Genomic DNA, 18,705 nt, shown 5'->3' with positions numbered 1-18,705 from the left:
CTACCTAGTAGCCAAATGCTCAGATGGCAGGATCCAGAGAACCTTCCATGTGAACATGCTGTAGGCATACTCCGGGCGAGCCCAAGATGTGGCCGCGATATGTGCCCTGGCTGTGGAGGACTCAGTCTCCCCGTGCCGGAGCTTCCCCTCCCCGCTGAAACCCCCCAGGAAATAGCTGATATCGCCCTAGATGAGAGGTTAGCGGCTGCCCAGAGGCAGCAAATCGAGCACTTACTAGATGGCCGGCAAGAGATGCTCCCTAATTTCCCCGGGTATACTACAGCAGCCATACACCGAGTAGAGACTCCGGGACAGACCCCCCTGAGGCAGGCAGCTTACAGAGTCCCCGAAGCAGTCAGAGACAGTATGCACCGGGAGCTCCGGGGAATGTTGGACCTCGGTGTTGTTAAACCGTCCAACAGTCCCTGGGCCTCCCCGGTGGTACTGGTACCCAGGAAAGATGGCACTATCTGGTTCAGCATTGACTACCGTAAGCTCAACGACAGAACCACCACCGACCCCTACCCCATGCCCCGAGTTGATGACCTCCTGGACAGAATTGCCCAAGGTAATTTCCTGACCACTCTTGACCTCTGCAAGGGAAACAAGCAGATCCCTCTAGACCCTGAGTCAGCCACCAAGTCTGCCTTCATCACCCCTTTCGGCCTCTACTAGTTCACAGTAATGCCATTTGGGATGAAGAATACTCCAGCCACCTTCCAGATAATGGTGGATCGCCTGCTGGATGGCCTCCAGGACTATGCCTGTGCATATCTGGATGACATCGCCATCTTTAGCGACACCTGGGAAGACCATTTGGTCCACCTAGGCATCGTCCTAGATCGCCTCAGTGCCGCCAGGCTCACTCTGAAGCCCGACACATGTACTATAGGGCGCTCGGAGGTCCAGTACCTGGGCCACCGAGTGGGCTGTGGGAAGCAGCGGCTAGAGCCAGCCGAAGTTGAGACAGTGGCAAACTGGCCCACCCCTCGATCCATGACCCAAGTCTTAGCATTCCTAGGAACCGCCGGTTATTATCAACGGTTCGTCCCTACTTACAGTACCTTGGCAAAACCCCTGACCGACCTGACCCGTAAAAGACTGCCCGACAGGTCCTGTGGTCCCCAAAATCCAAGGCTGCTTTGGTCTCTGCCCCTGTCCTGGCTGCTCCTAACCCCAACAAACGTTTTTGTGTTCATACAGATGCCTCCATGTTTGGGTTGGGAGCAGTCCTAAGCCAAGTAGACAAAGGAGGACAAGACCACCCCATAGCCTACATCAGTAGGAAACTGTTACCCAGAGAGGTAGGCTATGCGGCGGTGAAAAAGGAATGCCTGGCCCTGGTATGGGCCTTCAAGAAACTGCAACCGTACCTATATGGAAGGCCTTTCACTGTCCTCGCAGACCACAACCCTCTGATGTGGCTGAACCGAGTATCGGGAGATAATGGACGCTTGTTAAGGTGGAGTTTAGCTCTGCAGCCCTTCAACTTCAACGTTCAGTACAGGCCAGGAAAAAGCAATGAGAATGCTGATGGACTTTCCCGGCAGCCTGAACTTGAGTGCTCCTTGGACAGCCCCAAGTAGACCCGTGTGGATCTATCCGGGTCTGCCAAACTGGAAGGGGGAAGTTGTCACGGGCAAGGGTTAAACCCTTACCCCCCTACTACCTCACCCCTGTTGTTTCACAGCGGTGTTGGGCTCCTCTGAGCAACTGGGATCTCTAGGAGTCTTTGCTTGTTTTTGTGTTCCTACTTTGTCAAGGAGGAGCTGGTCTCTGACCGGAAAAACCCTCCTAGGCTGGCCGGGCTCCTGGAACTCCTGGTCGGCCACAGAACAGCAGGACCCCCTGGTCGCTCCAGCTCTTTGGGGGATTGTTAGGCCCTAGGGAGGACAAGAGGTGGGGGAATTACCAGATGGGAGCTCCTTTGGGAACTCTGGGTTTTGGACACCCCTACCCCCATAACTTCAATGGACTGTATCTCTGGTCCAAATGACACACTGGAAGTGTCGCCGTTCCTATGGGATCACCCTGAAACCACCACCCCTGGGTCTTGGGATTCTGTGGGACTGTGGCTGCTATGGAGGCGCTGGTCTGTCTGGAGGGGGGCAGGAATGGCAGGAAAATTGTGGGATTGGACAGTGTCTTATCAAGATGAGCTTTGTGTATAAAAGGATTGTGTGTTTTCCAATAAAATCAGTTCTTCTTTGTTCCACCTAAATGCTAGTTGTCTAGTTATTTGGGTGGGGATTGCTGAAATCACTCTCTCTCCGCTACATAGCGGCTGGTTCCAGGTGTTGGAAGATCGTTTCGGAGGAGCTACCCAGTCGTGGTAGCAGGGGATCCGTCACAGTGTATTTTAAGTTCCAAGAATTAGAAATTGCTCAATTGTCAGAGCTAAATTACATGAAAAAGGGCAGATATTCATCTAAGGGAGATTTATGAAATGTATATACAAGGATGCTCTGAGAAAGTTTTTTCAGTAGTTAGAATATTTATATTGTGTGGTCACCAGAATTTTTTTTTTTTGTGGAAATGTTTTTGTTTTTTCCTGTTCTGGAAATAGCTCTTATAGCAACTTGGGAAAAGTTTTAACATTGCTCAAAAACCATGGATCCTCAGCTTTCCTGTAAATGCAGTGGATATTCCTTTAAGATTTCAGACTAGTTAGTCTTTTTTTCGGATTTACACAACAAAAGGGTGAGCGCTAATAAATAGCTAGTGATAACCTCAATGATTTATAAGCATGTACATACAATTAGAATTTCCAGCATTTTGGCATGTTAAAGGAAAGTTCAATTTCAGATTAAGAAGTGTATCTTTCTTCCCAACAATGGCAGCCTCCTCCTCACCAATAATGGTCCAGAGATGCTATATAAAAGACAAAACAAAGGGGCGCCTCATGTGTAGTATCATCAAATAAGCATAAAGCCACAGAAAAAAGCCAAATGGGTACTTACAAGGCTCTGGAGCACACCTATGTGCTTGTAGGGACAGGCTGCAGATTTTATCAGGTGTGACAGCTCACCCACAGAGGATATCAGTCATTAACTGTAGTAGGAAAATAAAACACAAGAAAAGCACCAAATTGTGCAGATCACAAAGGATATGGTGTTTGATTTAGCACAAAGAAAGATTGGGTACTCACTTATTAGATGAGCACACTTATGTGCTAGTAGGAGCAACCTGGCATATTATGGTAAGGTGTGTCAGCTCACCACTAAGGGACTTTTCCTTAGGATGCAATATCCAAAAGTGGCAGACTTCAGTGTGTTAGGTTCCACTCCAAGCAGGTGCAGGCAGGTAAAATCACTCACAAATGTATTTTTTAAAAATTAAAAAGTTCTATTTATTAAAAACAAATTAAAATACATATACAAATGAGTGAACTAGGGGCATACAGTCGAGCCCCCTTTTTTCGGTTTTGTTGCTCCCATAAGTGAATCAAAAGTTGGTAAGATTACTATTCTTATGTCCTTTACAAAGATCTAAAAGGACTTGTACTAAGGGGTTGATTTATCAAAGGCTTTTGCCAGCCTTTGAGCCCCTACGACTGCAGGTTCTCATAAGAGAACTTGCATGCCATATTTAACAAGCAGCGGTCATCAGGCCACTGCTTTCCTAACCTTTCGCCACCTCTAAAGGGGTGAAATTCAATCTCCGCTGTCTAGTCCGACCGGGGGGATTGACAGCTCCTGCCCATGCATGATTGGCTGTGCATGGGCAGGATTGCACGCCAGCGCAAAATAGTGCTCGTGTGCAATGCTGAATTCAATCTAAACTATAGCCTTCAATTCCTCAAATAAACCATATGTCTGTTATGTAGCTCTGAATCCATGTAGGCAGTCCATAAGGTCTACATGCAGTTCTTAAAGTCACAGCTAGATTTGATCCTATATACAGTGGAAATCTCACTGTTTAAGATCTTATAGTCTATCTTGTGAAATGCAATATCTCACATATATCACAATATTTGTGTAATGCAGCCAGATTCCCTATACATTACTCTGATTATCATTTGTTTTTATTAAAATCTTGAAAGCAGCTGATTGACAAGTCGGGGGAGTGAGCTGTCCGTGACGTATTGCGACGTCAGTGCGGAAGCACGTCTCGTAGCAGAGGTGGAGCTCGGGAGAGTAGCAGCGGGGAAAGCAAATGGTGCAGTGGCAGACTCACCCGATGCCGACACCAAGTGTGTCAGAATTCCTCAGGAAGTGGCTGCAACTCTGCAGGGCAGCCGTGAAGAGGCGGGCAGCATAGTGGCTGGCGGTGACCTGCAGTGGCCGGCCAAACACAGGCTTCGTAGCCTCTGTAGTTTTACAGTGGCGGAAGAGCCTCCTGTATAGGAGGGGAAGGAGACATACGCCATCAAGAGATCTCCTTTTTGACCTGAACCCCCAGAGTGGCTGTCAAGAAGGCACATGTAAGTAAATCATTTCTTGTCTGTGATTTAAAAACAACACACGCAGTGCCCAGCCGAAACAGGTAAAAGTCTGGGAACAGCTTTAATTAAGACTCTGCACATACTAAGGCTGAGATAAGAAAGAGAAAAACAAAAAAGGTATTTACAGCAAAGACACTAATTTAATGGAGAAATACTTAAAAGCGCAGAAGATGTCTCCCAAGATTAAACCTAGTGATAAAAGGAACACTAAAAACACCAGTGTGCTTAGCACATCCGTTGAAGAGAGTCCAGTAGGGGGCAGGGTGGAGGAGAGTAATGAAGCCAACCTCATAGCCTCCCAGGTGTGTGCCTTAATTCTACCTAAGATCGAAGAGATCAATTTGAGACTGATTACCATAGCTGAGGAGCTGAAAGCCCAAAGTGTAAGGATGTCAGCTATAGAACAAAGGTTATCAGATTGTGAAGACATGCAAAATGCCTGGGAACCTAAGCTGGAGTCTGTAATAAAAACCCACACACTGCTTGCCAATAGGCTGGAAGAAGCAGAGAATAGGAGCAGGCGTAATAACTTGAGGGTGATTGGCTTGCCAGAAAATGTTAAGCAGGAGGATTTACTACAATTTGCTGAGGAAACTCTCCCTCAAATCCTGAATGTGGAAGGGAAAAAAGAGCTGTTCAGTGTAGAAAGAGCTCATAGACTGGGCAGAGAAAAAGATGGAGTTTCCCTTAAGGATAACAGGCCACGTCCTGTCATTATTAAATATTTGAACTATAGAGCCAAGATGGAGATATTAAGAGCCTATAGGAGAAATCAGCAATTGGTCTTTAAAGACTCTAAGATTCTGCTTTTCCAGGACTTTTCCTTTGAAACGTCTACTAAAAGGAGACTCTTTTCAAAAATCTGTACTGAGTTGGTGAAAGAGGGAAGATTTTTTTCATTGTTGTACCCTGCAAAGCTGAAAATCAAGTCAGGAACAGACTTTTTTGTTTTTGAGTCCCCAGAACAGGCCCGCACCTTTTTGGATAAAGAAAAAGAAGTGTAACTTTAGTAGGATGCTCCTTGCCCTGAAAAGGGAAAAGGGCAACTCAATGTGAAAGTTAATAATTTTTAACAGAGAAGAGAGTGGAGGGAAGGAGTGAGGGGAGAGAAATTTTCTTTTTTTTTCTTTTTTTTTTTTTCACTATAAGGAAAGTTATTTGGATGCTTTTGTTTAAAAGGTTTGACAACAGGGTGAAACTCGTGATGGATTTTTTTTATTCTTTTTTTTTTTTCCCTTCTTGGGTTAAGGAATCGAATTATTCAGAGTGAATAGTAAACATGGTTATTGAATTGTTGCAAATTAATATTTGATATGATATGTTAGATGTTTCCACTTAGATTGTTTGAAAACAGGGTGAATTTAATGTTTAAGAGATTGGAATTTATAAGGTAGAACCTCTTGGCTCACTTTTTTCTTCCTCCTTCCTTTCCCCTCCCCCCCCCCTTTTTTTTTTTTTTTTTTTTTAAAACGTTAAAACACATGGTGTAATTTAAGGATTAAGGATCAGAATTACTCAAAGTAAACACTAAAATTTATCAAGTAAATTGTCACCAACCATTAAGTCTTGTAGATGTTTTTTTCACAGTACGGATACCCACTGAGATGTTTCTGCTTAAATTATTTGAAATCAGGGTGAATTTAATGTTTAAGAAATAGGAATATATAAGGTAAAATATATTTTTTTTTTTTTTCCTCTCCCTCTCCTTTTCCCCTTTCCTCTCTCTTCTCTCTCCTTTCCTTTTTACTTGTCCCTTTTGTTACTTTTTTTCTCTTTTCTCTTTTTATGGTAAATAGGAGCTCCTTTCATGTTTTTTAGTAAAAAGACTGTGTGTAATTATTATTGTGAAAATGATTTATTGATGGCCAGATTGGCTATGTTTGTGAAGTTTATGCTTGAACTTTGTACTACACAGCTAGGGAGCGCTGGGAATAAGGGTATAACAATTTTTAAAATCCTTTTTTTTTTTTTTTTATATATTCCTCTTTCTGCTTCTTGTCGCCTCTCGCCTCTCTCCCTCTCCCCATGTCCTTGAATATCGGGCATTTTGATGGTTAAGCTTATATCATGGAACGTTGGGGGAATTCATTCCCCTGTTAAAAGAAAGGCCATAATAAATTACCTTGGCAGAAGGAGCCCTGATATAGTCTGTTTGCAGGAGACCCATCTCTCTGAGTCTGAACACCTGAAATTAAAAGGGAAATGGGTAGGAGAAGTTGTCTCAGCATCATACTCCAGAGCGGCAAGAGGGGTTGCAGTTTTATTTAATAAACACTTAGATTATACATTAAAAAAAATAATAAACGATAAAGAAGGTAGATTTCAATTTCTTATAATAACACTAAATGGAAAAGATATGCTGCTGGGCAATATCTATGGTCCCAATAACCAAGATAGTAAATTTTGGAGGAAAATAAATAAAATAATGGGGAACCAACCAGAAATTGATATTATTATAGCAGGGGATTTCAACGCCACCCCTAATGGATTGTTTGATAGGAAAAGTATGACATCTCAGAATAAAGGTACCAAAACAAGACGGGCACAGCTAAAATTTGAGACAAATATATTTTCTACACTTTGCTCTCAATTTGAGTTGGTTGATATTTGGAGATTGCTCTATCCAAATTGTTTGGAATATACTTGTATCTCCAAGACACATAACTCCCTATCTAGACTGGATATCTTTTTAATATCAGATAACTTGACACATAGAGTAAGGGAAGCTAAAATTGTAGACCTCTCATTATCAGATCATGCCCCGATACTTTTAAAGTTAGAAGATCACACTAAAAGTAATTACAATACCTTTTTCTTCCCTAAATTTTTATATCACTCAGTCAAATTTAAATCATATTTAGTTGATTGCTGGGAAGAGTATTATCGGAACAATGAGGAATATATGGATAACAGTAATATCTTTTGGGAAGCAGCAAAGGTCACTTTAAAAGCCGATATTAACCACTTTGTGAAAGGTTTTAAGAAAGAACAACAGAAAAAGGATAAAGACTTAGCTTATAAATTATCTACAGCATATTCAAATTATAGAAAGAAACCAAATAGAATAAATAAAGATAAGTACTTTGCTTGCAAAAAAGAGAGGGAATTATTTCTTCTAGACTCAGCACAAGTAGATATCTATAAAGGCACAACTCAATTTAGGAGATTTGGTAACAAAGTGGGCAATTATCTGTCGAGATTATTTAAAAAAACCAATAAAAAAAAACCAATTAAAAGCTTAAGAGATGGGGGTAGGATTGTTAACAAAGTCGAGGAAATATTGGACTTATTCCAACAATATTATAGTAATTTGTATAAATCCCAATCCCCTGATAGATCTGAAATGGGGGAATTCTTTAAAGATTTGAACCTGCCTCATATTACGGAGGAAGAGTTGGATTTTTTGAATGGACCTATCTCAGACCAGGAGATAAGTAAAACAATTAAGTTAATGTCTAAGGGTAAGGCTCCTGGACCAGATGGTCTACCTATAGAATTTTATGATATTCTTAAGGAAAAAATTATACCTACATTAAATTCACTCTATAATAACTATTTTTGTCACAATGCTAAAATTACAGAGCAGTTTAAGACTGCAAACATAATATTAATTCAGAAAGAAGGGAAAGACTCAGAGGAGGTCACCTCTTATAGGCCAATTTCATTATTGGGAGTGGACTATAAGATCTTAATGAAGATAATAGCAGAGAGATTAAAGGATATCCTTCCAAACTTAATCCATAGGGACCAAGTGGGGTTTGTTAAGGGGAGAATCTCTGAAATGAATATTAGAAGAATTCAACACGTTATTTGTCAATATGCTGAGGAGGGTGCTGGGGGGGGGGACCGACGCACTGCCGGGGGCCTTTCTCCTGTCATTAGACGCGGAGAAGGCCTTCGACAGGGTTGAATGGGTCTTCCTCCAGCAGACACTGTTCAATTTTGGCCTTAGAGGTAATTTTTTAAACTTAATATCTAACGTGTACTCCGACGCCAGGGCTACTCTTTTGGTAAACGGCGATATCTCTGCTCCCTTTTCCCTATCTAGAGGAACAAGACAGGGGTGCCCCATGTCACCACTGCTTTTTGACTTGGTACTTGAACCCCTGGCTATGAAACTCAGGAGGAAAGTACTAGGCTGCAGATTGGACGAGGAGATATTTCAGTTATCTATCTTCGCGGATGATCTTCTAATATGTGTAACAGATCCAAACTCTCAAATTAATGAAGTGATCTCTCAGTTAGAGATATACGGAAAGATCTCAGGATACAAAATAAACTTTTCCAAGTCTAGTATTTTATGGCTCAAGAAACCAAAAACAAAAGTGGTTCATCCATTTGTAGAAACAGATACATTAAAGTATCTAGGTATATATTTATCCCCTTCTCCTCAAAATTGGTATAGGGAGAACACAGTATATGTTTTAAATCACTGTATAGAGAAGCTTAAAAACTGGGTAGACCTGCCACTCTCCCTTTCAGGAAGAGTGGCAGCGTATAAGATGTTTATCCTCCCAAAGATACTCTACACCTTGCGTGTGTTTCCCTTATTAATTAAACATCATGATCTAAATAAGTTCACGAAAGCCCTTCGATATTTTATCTGGCGAGGCAGGAGACCTAGAATTAAGATGGATAAACTATATCTACCCTTTATTAGCGGGGGCTTAGCATTGCCCAATTTGTTACTATATAATTATGCCACCTTACTGCGGTTCCCACTAGATTGGATTTTCCATTCTAATGCCTATACAAATTGTTCATTAGATAGAAGACTATGTAAACCATTGGCGTTAGAATTTGTTTTGTATGCATCTAACAAAGAAAGAGGGAGGGAAATATATCAACACCCTATGTTGAAAGACATTCTGGTTGCTTGGACTGCAGCTATGAAAATTATATCAATAAAAAAGAAAGTGTATTCCAGATGGGTACCATTAGTGGGGAATTCCCAATTTATTCCGGGCCTAAATTATTCAACATTTCAGCGTTGGGCAGATTGTGGGGTATCCTACTTAGGACATCTATGTAACTGGAAGACTAAGCAAATATTTAAATTTGAGGAAATTCAAAGGCTTTATCAAATTCCTGGTAAGAATAGATTTTATTTTATACAAGCAAAACATTATTTAAAGTCATTTCTTTACCAGGACTCTGATTCATTCTTTCAGCCTCACCCTCTTTTGGACCATCCAAAAATCAGGCACAGGCCACTCTCAGTTATCTACGAAACACTTCTAAACGGCTTTAAGTCAAGGCAACTAGAAGATCTTTATAATAAATGGGAAAATAGTATACCTATTTGTAGAGAAGATAAAACCATACAAATTAGTTTTGGGACAATATATAAATTGGAGAACTCAATGGCAGGAAGGGAATCGCATTTTAGACTTATGCACCAAGATTATTTAACTCCGAACAGAGTTTGTAAATGGAATAAAGGGGTGGAGAATAAGTGTATTAAATGCTCAAAAATTAACCCAGACTTACTCCACTTGATATATGAGTGCCCTAAACAACTTCAATTATGGTCGAAAGTGAGTTTTTGGCTTTCTAGCATACTAAAACTAGATATTAAACTATCAGCAGTAAACATTTTCTTCCTTACATATTCTCCTTTATGGAAGGGAAATAACAGATTTGTACACAAAGTGATAATAAAAGTAAGATCATTGATCTTTTCCTGCTGGATCGATAGGTACTCTCCAAATGTTAGCCAACTTAAGAGAGCAATGTTGAAAGAAGGCATTCTTGAAGCATATGACTATAAAAAGTTTTGCCCTTTTAAGGCAGATAAATTTTTTAATGTTTGGGGTCCATTTATCAAATCTATGGGAAATGACTATATGAATCACATTAATGGAATTAGTATCCCCCAACCATCTGGAGAGGGGGAGAGAGGGCATTGAGAGGAGATGTGAGGAATTGAGAGGAGTTTTATTAATATGGAGGGGGAGAGGGGGGGAGGAGAACCTCTCCCCTCCCTCCCCCCCCCCCTTTTTTTTTTTTTTTTTTTTTTCTTCTTTTCCCCAAAGCGCCTCCCTAGACATAGTAATAAATAACCTACTCAAGAATTAGCTCCTTGGTCAATGCTAGGACTAAGGAAAAATGTATTTTTTCTTTTTGGGAAAGAAATGAATGTGCAGTTTAAATGCTTCTTTATTATAAAAGGTCTTCCCTTTCTTGTTCTTCCTTTTATATACGAAATGTAAAGCAATTGTGTATCTGAACTTTGTATTTTTTTTTATATAAGAAAATAATAAAAATTAAAAATTAAAAAAAAAAAAAAAAAAATCTTGAAAGCAGACCTGCCTTTTGGACAGGGTGAGAGGGGCACTGGTCCAGAGCCTCGTGCTTTGTGGGGGGGGGGGGGGGGTGGTCGTACTGTCAGGTGTGAGGGTATGAGAAGGTGCGTTTTATATTCTGTATTTTGTTTATGAAGAAGTGTTTATGGTATCAGGAGGTGTAATATATAGTGTTATTCTTTATATGGGACACACTAAATATTGGGCCAGGGGTGGGCCATACAGGAGGCACAGGGGAATGAGGGGGCTGGGCAGAGGGGCACCACATATTTGTTTTGCTTAGTGCCCTGCAAAATATTATGGCTGGTCCTGCTCAAAAGTCACAATTTGAAGTCTCCTCTGTAATTTATTAAAAGGAAATGACCATATCTGTGTATTATTGGAATTGGTACCATTGGTAGACTATGAGTTTATTATACCAACCATGTAATAACATAAATTGTGCAGCAAGGACACTTACCACTACCCAAGAAACTGGCTTCTTTGTGTAGTTTGTCATTTTGATCCACTTTGTTTTGCATGGAGCAAGTCAAATAAGTTAATATTTTTGTGCCAAATCATAACTTGCACAACACCCATTCATACCTGTGATGCAAAAAAATAGCTGCGTAAATGCACTAATAACCTCTGGAAACACAGGAAGTTACACAGTAACCAGTACTTGGATATCTGCAATATTTGTATTTATGCATTATATTACGTCGAATATTAAATGTTTGCCATAAAAATCTATATCTGTTTTAATTGAATTTAATCTTTTCTGTTTGTGCTTAGGTTCCATTTTTCCTGTTTATCACCTTTGCTGTGTACACTATGATGCCGCTTGGGATGCGATCCTGCTTAATTATCAGTATTGTTTCTGGAATGTCGCACATAATTGTCATCAGCATCACTGTCCTAAAGTCGACTCAAACGCATGACAACGTCGCTTTCCAGGTAACCCCTTCAGCTGCTTTGATTACAAAATGCAATACACACAACACGCAGCTCAATTGAGAAAGAATCAATTAAAACCTATCTAGCCTGGCCATTATTTTGACTAAATGTAAACTTAAAAGTACAATAAACAGTAAATGCATCCTAGATATGATGTATTCAGAGAAAAAAAATAGCCTTTGAATTGTATCTATATGTATTTTTTCAATTCTATTAATTGATTAAATATTACAGATAGTGTTGCCAGGTGTCCTGTATTCAACCGAACAGCCCAGTATTTTAGCAACTATCCAATTGGAATCTTCTCAAAATTACTAGACACTGAGTGTTTTCTAAATAAGCATTACAAATATGGAGCACAGAGAAGTGAGTGACAGTCAGATGAGTCAAATTATTTCTGTTTACACATGTTACTGGCAGACACAGGTAAAATGATTATTGCTGTGTATGTTTCTGGCAACCAAAGGGTAAAATTATTGCTCAGTTGTGAAAAATATACATCATGGAATCAAGTGGTAGGTAGAGCTTTTATGTGGGCCTTGTGCACAGTCACTGACATTGCCCAGTATTTTTGTGGAAGACCGCAACCCTAATTGCAGATATTTGTAAATGTTTAGTTTCTATTAACTACTTTCGTTTCTTTAAAGTAACAGGTGCACCCATGTTGGAACCTAGGTTTTCCCCTTATCCATCTCTTCTGTTGAAGACGATTAGGGACAGATATAAAACTGGCAATACAAGAGAATGTGAAAGCATGGCTGTGTGGGATACAATATCTTTAAAGGGACATGAAGTTGTTATAACATATCAGCCAAATCTAAACATTTTTAAAACGAGCATCCTTTTTACTGCTGCTATTTAACAGTAGCAAACCTCCACCTATCATTTGCCTTATTTGGACAACAAGACTGTCCATGGTCATAATGTTAATATAAAGTGCATTATTTTGCAGTTGTTATTAGTTAAAGCCAATACTTCCTTACCAAAGACACAACTAAGATTTTAATCCACTCTCTCATCCTTTCCCACCTTGACTACTGCAACTCTATCCTCTCTGGTCTCCCTAGCTGCCGTCTAGCTCCTTTTCAATTCATAATGAATGCCTCTGCCAGGCTCATCTTCCTTACACGTCGCTCTTCATCTGCTGCACCTCTCTGCCAATACCTTCACTGACTGCCTCTTGCCTCCAGGATTAAACTCAAAATTCTCACTCTGACATACAAGGCCCTCAACTGCACTGCTCTCCTCTATATCTCAGAAGTTCTCTCCAGATACTCTCCCTCCCATTCCACCTTTGTTCTGCTCACGACCTCCTCCTCTCGTGTTACCTCCTCATATTCCCATCTACAGGACTTCTCCAGATCCTATCTTGTGGAACTCTCTACCTCGCTCCCCAAGACTCTCCCCTAGTTTTGGAATTTTCAACCTACACTAACCTTTGCTAACCTCAGTTCCTCTCCTCCTTTTTAATCCCTTGAATCCCCTTAGCATGTAAGCCTATGTGCCCAGCTGGTTGTAAATCACCTTCATAAGAGCTGACTACAGCAGTCAATCTCTAGGCAGGTCCCTCTTCCTACTTGTTCCCTATAAATGTTAACTGCATATCATGCCTATCTTAATAGCGCTGTGGAATCGGTTGGCACTCTACAAATAACTGATAATAATTTTATATAAAATATCTGTCTACTGTCCCTTTAAAGTAATCATATAGCAGGGTTTCTACAAAGCCATTGTGTGCACACTATATTTTGTTAAATTGTATGGTGCACATTACATAGTACTGCATCTCTCTCTGAGTCAACAGTTTAAAGTACTCTGTCTAGACAACTGTTTTTCTTTTTAGATTAAGTAAGTTAGACTTTGCCTGCCCATCTGTTGAGATGTTAATGAAGGTTGCTTTCTTCTGTTATTCTCTTGGATTTAATTTCACTGTATTAATTTATTGTAAGACATTTTACTGAAATAATTCAACTCTACCTTCCTCATTTCTTGAAGGAGGCGTTAATAAGCAAATATTCCCAGTGTGTAATTAATAGAAACTATAGAATATCTATATTTTTAAAATGTCAGCATTATAATTTGTTAAAGGGACATTAACACTTAGGGCTAGATTACAAGTATTGTGCTATTAAAATTTTTTTTTTACTAGGGTTAAAAAGTATATGGTATATTTTGTGCGGCCACCATTATTTCCCAGCACTGCCTTAACCCTCTTGGGCATGGAGTTCACCAGAGCTTCACAGGTTGCCACTGGAGTCCTCTTCCACTCCTCCATGACGACATCACCTTGCGCTCCCCACCTTCCATTTGAGGATGCCCCACAGATGCTCAATAGGGTTTAGGTCTGGAGACATGCTTGGCGAGTCCATCACCTTTACCCTCAGCTTCTTTAGCAAGGCAGTGTCATATATTTATATGTTGTCCTCTTAGTAACAATATCCCTAAGACAATCGAAGGGAGAATGGAAATATATACACAAAAATGACACTAGCAATGACACAGAAAGAAAAAGTGTATATATAACACCTGAAAAGAGAGCAATGCACCACAATGCATTAGTATACACAAATATATATATATGTATATATATATACACACATATTAGGGCTGCACGATTAATCGCATATGCGATTCAAAATCGCGATTAATCGCTGTGGTTTAAAAACTGCAAGAGTACGTGATTTATAACCCCACTCACTATGATGTCACTTATGACGTACAGGAGGGCTCTGCGGCGGCCACATGGGTGTAAGAGGGGTGGTGGTGACTTATCAGTGCTGTACTAGCTTGCACCTTCGGCATCAAATAGGGCTGATGAGCAGTAGTTCCTTCGAGCGGCAGCAGCTTATGAGTGTACAGCTTGTGAAACACCGTCACCTGTAACAATGCTCAGATAGGTTCGTTGCTTACCCAGCTGACGTGTTATGTGCGAGCACATGATCTCCTAACAGACCCATCTTGCAGCTAGAGCTTGTGCTATAAGTTTTAGTAACTTACAGTGACCTCGGGACTAAAACAATTGTAAGGTGAGGGTGAGTGCATTAGTAATTTTATGGACTTCTGGCATACTAAATAACTACAAGGAGCACAATTCCCTTTACTGTAGCAGTCACAAAGTTACTCAAACTTATGGCATGAGACAGGCAGCTGTAGCTGCAAGATAGGTCTGCAAGCTGTACATACAATAACTATTTTTAAATGTTTTTGTGGATAAAAAAAGTTTTACAAAATAAACAAATGTACCACATATATGTGTGTGTAACTGTGTATGTGATTGTGTATATATATGTGCGTATGTGTGTGTGCCCACCTTACGCCACGGTGCAAGACACTGAAGATCCTAACTTGCTACTTGGTATTTGAGAGCGGTTAGAAGTTTTTAAACTTTGTTGCCACATTGCTTTTGGCTATTTACTGTATTCAAATTGTATCCTGATTGGGACTTTTTTGGTCACAATTTAACGGATCACACAGCGATCAATTTTGCATTTACGGAGCTGAAGATAGATACATATGGTCTATCTATACTGACAAGTGGGACTCCATTTCTTCATCATCATCATTGACTGTGCTCATTGTCCAATCCTTACCTCATATCGATTTAGGTTTTGTCTTGTGAGTACCCACCCTAAAGGGGGGATTGTGTGTTAGTTTTATGTATTTGTATTAAACCAGATAACACTATGAGGAGATTATCTGTGCGCTTATTCCCATAGATTTGACATATATATATATATATATATATATATATATATATATATATATATATATATATATATATACACACACACACACACATACATTTATAAGAAAACCGTGATTAAATCGCAATCACATTTTTTTTTTGCCCATATCGCCCAGCCCTAACACACATATATATATTGAATTCAAGATCTGTGAGCCTTTGTGGATACAGCGGAAGAATTCCATCTGGTGGAAAGAACATCACTATCTGTGGAGGCTTCATAAATTATACACCGCTCTTCCCTTACCTCATCTAATTGAGGTAGTATCCTGTAAGTAGAATACAATAAGGGAGTACTACGGGGGACATTTTTTATCTCTATTATCATTACTCAGAGACAGTGCATTTCTCAATCAACATAGCATTCCATATGGACTTTTAATCTAGGATATCTCTGGATTAAACTTTATTCCACTTATGTATGTTGATTATGGTTCCTGCATCTTTTGAAACATCAACTTATATTGATTTTATTTAGGTTGATACCTGGCACCATAGTATACCCCAGTAATCTTTGTTTCTTTTATATATATATATATATATATATATATATATATATATATATATATATATATATATATATATATATATATATATATATATATATATATATATATATATACACAGCAATGAAGAAATGAATCCAGGCACTTCCAAGTCCGTTAAAACATAGACGTTTATTCAAAGGTTTAAAAGGTAAGTTTGAAGACAGAGCTTCCATATGGTAAAAGAGTTAACACTTTGTCTTACATGTTTCAGCCTCCACGGCCGTAATCATAGACAATATATATACAGGGAGTGCAGAATTATTAGGCAAGTTGTATTTTTGAGGATTAATTTTATTATTGAACAACAACCATGTTCTCAATGAACCCAAAAAACTAATATCAAAGCTGAATAGTTTTGGAAGTAGTTTTTAGTTTGTTTTTAGTTATAGCTATTTTAGGGGGATATCTGTGTGTGCAGGTGACTATTACTGTGCATAATTATTAGGCAACTTAACAAAAAACAAATATATACCCATTTCAATTATTTATTTTTACCAGTGAAACCAATATAACATCTCAACATTCACAAATATACATTTCTGACATTCAAAAACAAAACAAAAACAAATCAGTGACCAATATAGCCACCTTTCTTTGCAAAGACACTCAAAAGCGTGCCATCCATGGATTCTGTCAGTGTTTTGATCTGTTCACCATCAACATTGCGTGCAGCAGCAACCACAGCCTCCCAGACACTGTTCAGAGAGGTGTACTGTTTTCCCTCCTTGTAAATCTCACATTTGATGATGGACCACAGGTTCTCAATGGGGTTCAGATCAGGTGAACAAAGAGGCCATGTCATTAGATTTTCTTCTTTTATACCCTTTCTTGCCAGCCACGCTGTGGAGTACTTGGACGCGTGTGATGGAGCATTGTCCTGCATGAAAATCATGTTTTTCTTGAAGGATGCAGACTTCTTCCTGTACCAGTGCTTGAAGAAGGTGTCTTCCAGAAACTGGAAGTAGGACTGGGATTTGAGCTTGACTCCATCCTCAACCCGAAAAGGCCCCACAAGCTCATCTTTGATGATACCAGCCCAAACCAGTACTCCACCTCCACCTTGCTGGCGTCTGAGTCGGACTGGAGCTCTCTGCCCTTTACCAATCCAGCCACGGGCCCATCCATCTGGCCCATCAAGACTCACTCTCATTTCATCAGTCCATAAAACCTTAGAAAAATCAGTCTTGAGATATTTCTTGGCCCAGTCTTGACGTTTCAGCTTGTGTGTCTTGTTCAGTGGTGGTAGTCTTTCAGCCTTTCTTACCTTGGCCATGTTTCTGAGTATTGCACACCTTGTGCTTTTGGGCACTCCAGTGATGTTGCAGCTCTGAAATATGGCCAAACTGGTGGCAAGTGGCATCTTGGCAGCTGCACGCTTGACTTTTCTCAGTTCATGGGCAGTTATTTTGCGCCTTGGTTTTTCCACACGCTTCTTGCGACCCTGTTGACTATTTTGAATGAAACGCTTGATTGTTCGATGATCACACTTCAGAAGCTTTGCAATTTTAAGAGTGCTGCATCCCTCTGCAAGATATCTCACTATTTTTTACTTTTCTGAGCCTGTCAAGTCCTTCTTTTGACCCATTTTGCCAAAGGAAAGGAAGTTGCCTAATAATTATGCACACCTGATATAGGGTGTTGATGTCAATAGACCACACCCCTTCTCATTACAGAGATGCACATCACCTAATATGCTTAATTGGTAGTAGGCTTTCAAGCCTATACAGCTTGGAGTAAGACAACATGCATAAAGAGTATGATGTGGTCAAAATACTCATTTGCCTAATAATTCTGCACTCCCTGTATAATCACTCCCAATAGTTGATCAGATCATACTCTGAGTTGAAACCAAGAGGAGCTCTAGTCTGGAGAGTAAATATCCAATACATCTTTCTTTTCTGAAGTAATTTAATTCTGTCACCTCCACGTTTCGGGGGGAACACTCTCTCCATTGCTTGCCATCTCAGAGTATGATCCGATCCTACATGGGTTTGGACAAAATGTTGTACCAAAACAGTCTTAGACCTGCCGAGACTAATCGTGGATAAGTGTTCACGTATTCTAGACCTAACATCTCGTGTGGTTAACCCTACGTACTGAAGTTTACACGGAGTACAAGTTAGGAGATATATAACAAAATTAAAAGTGCAGTTTAGGCAAGACTGAATAGGATATTGTGTGCCCGTGACTTCAGAAAGGAATGTAAACACGATCGTAGCACGCTTTGATGTTTTGACAGCTGTCAAAGCCTGTACCGCCCCCTCACGTTTATCCTGGCGAATCAAGGCTTGTCGCGCTGGGATAATGTCATGGCAACGCGGATGGATGGTGGCAGCTGTATTGGCTAATTGGTTTGATTATCACTATTTGTATGTATGTATATATATAAAGGGTGTTGGTGTGGGGAATGGTATATATGTTGTTCTGAACGTATATCTGGTTATCATTGGTTAACCCTTTAATGACCACAGCACTTTTCCATTTTCTGTCCGTTTGGGACCAAGGCTATTTTTACATTTTTGTGGTGTTTGTGTTTAGCTGTAATTTTCCTCTTACTCATTTACTGTACCCACACATATTATATACCGTTTTTCTCGCCATTAAATGGACTTTCCAAAGATACCATTATTTTCATCATATCTTATAATTTACTATAAAAAAGTATAAAATATGAGGAAAAAAATGGAAAAAAACACACTTTTTCTAACTTTGACCCCCAAAATCTGT

The 18,705-nt window shown here is 39.9% G+C and overlaps 1 protein-coding gene across 3 annotated transcripts in view; it reads left to right on the top strand.

Annotated features, from left to right (window-relative positions):
• The window catches only part of ADCY7 (adenylate cyclase 7), a 722,067-nt gene that overhangs the window by 379,670 nt on the left and 323,692 nt on the right, over positions 1-18,705 (top strand). For all 3 annotated transcript variants that reach the window (XM_053699557.1, XM_053699558.1, XM_053699559.1), the window contains one exon: positions 11,524-11,685. In XM_053699557.1, coding sequence (XP_053555532.1) covers positions 11,524-11,685 — 162 coding nt within the window. The remainder of the gene's footprint in view (positions 1-11,523; positions 11,686-18,705) is intronic.

The sequence above is a fragment of the Bombina bombina genome, chromosome 1 (assembly GCF_027579735.1).
Source record: "Bombina bombina isolate aBomBom1 chromosome 1, aBomBom1.pri, whole genome shotgun sequence".
NCBI lineage: Eukaryota > Metazoa > Chordata > Amphibia > Anura > Bombinatoridae > Bombina > Bombina bombina.
This window is presented reverse-complemented; position numbering and strand designations above follow the sequence as displayed.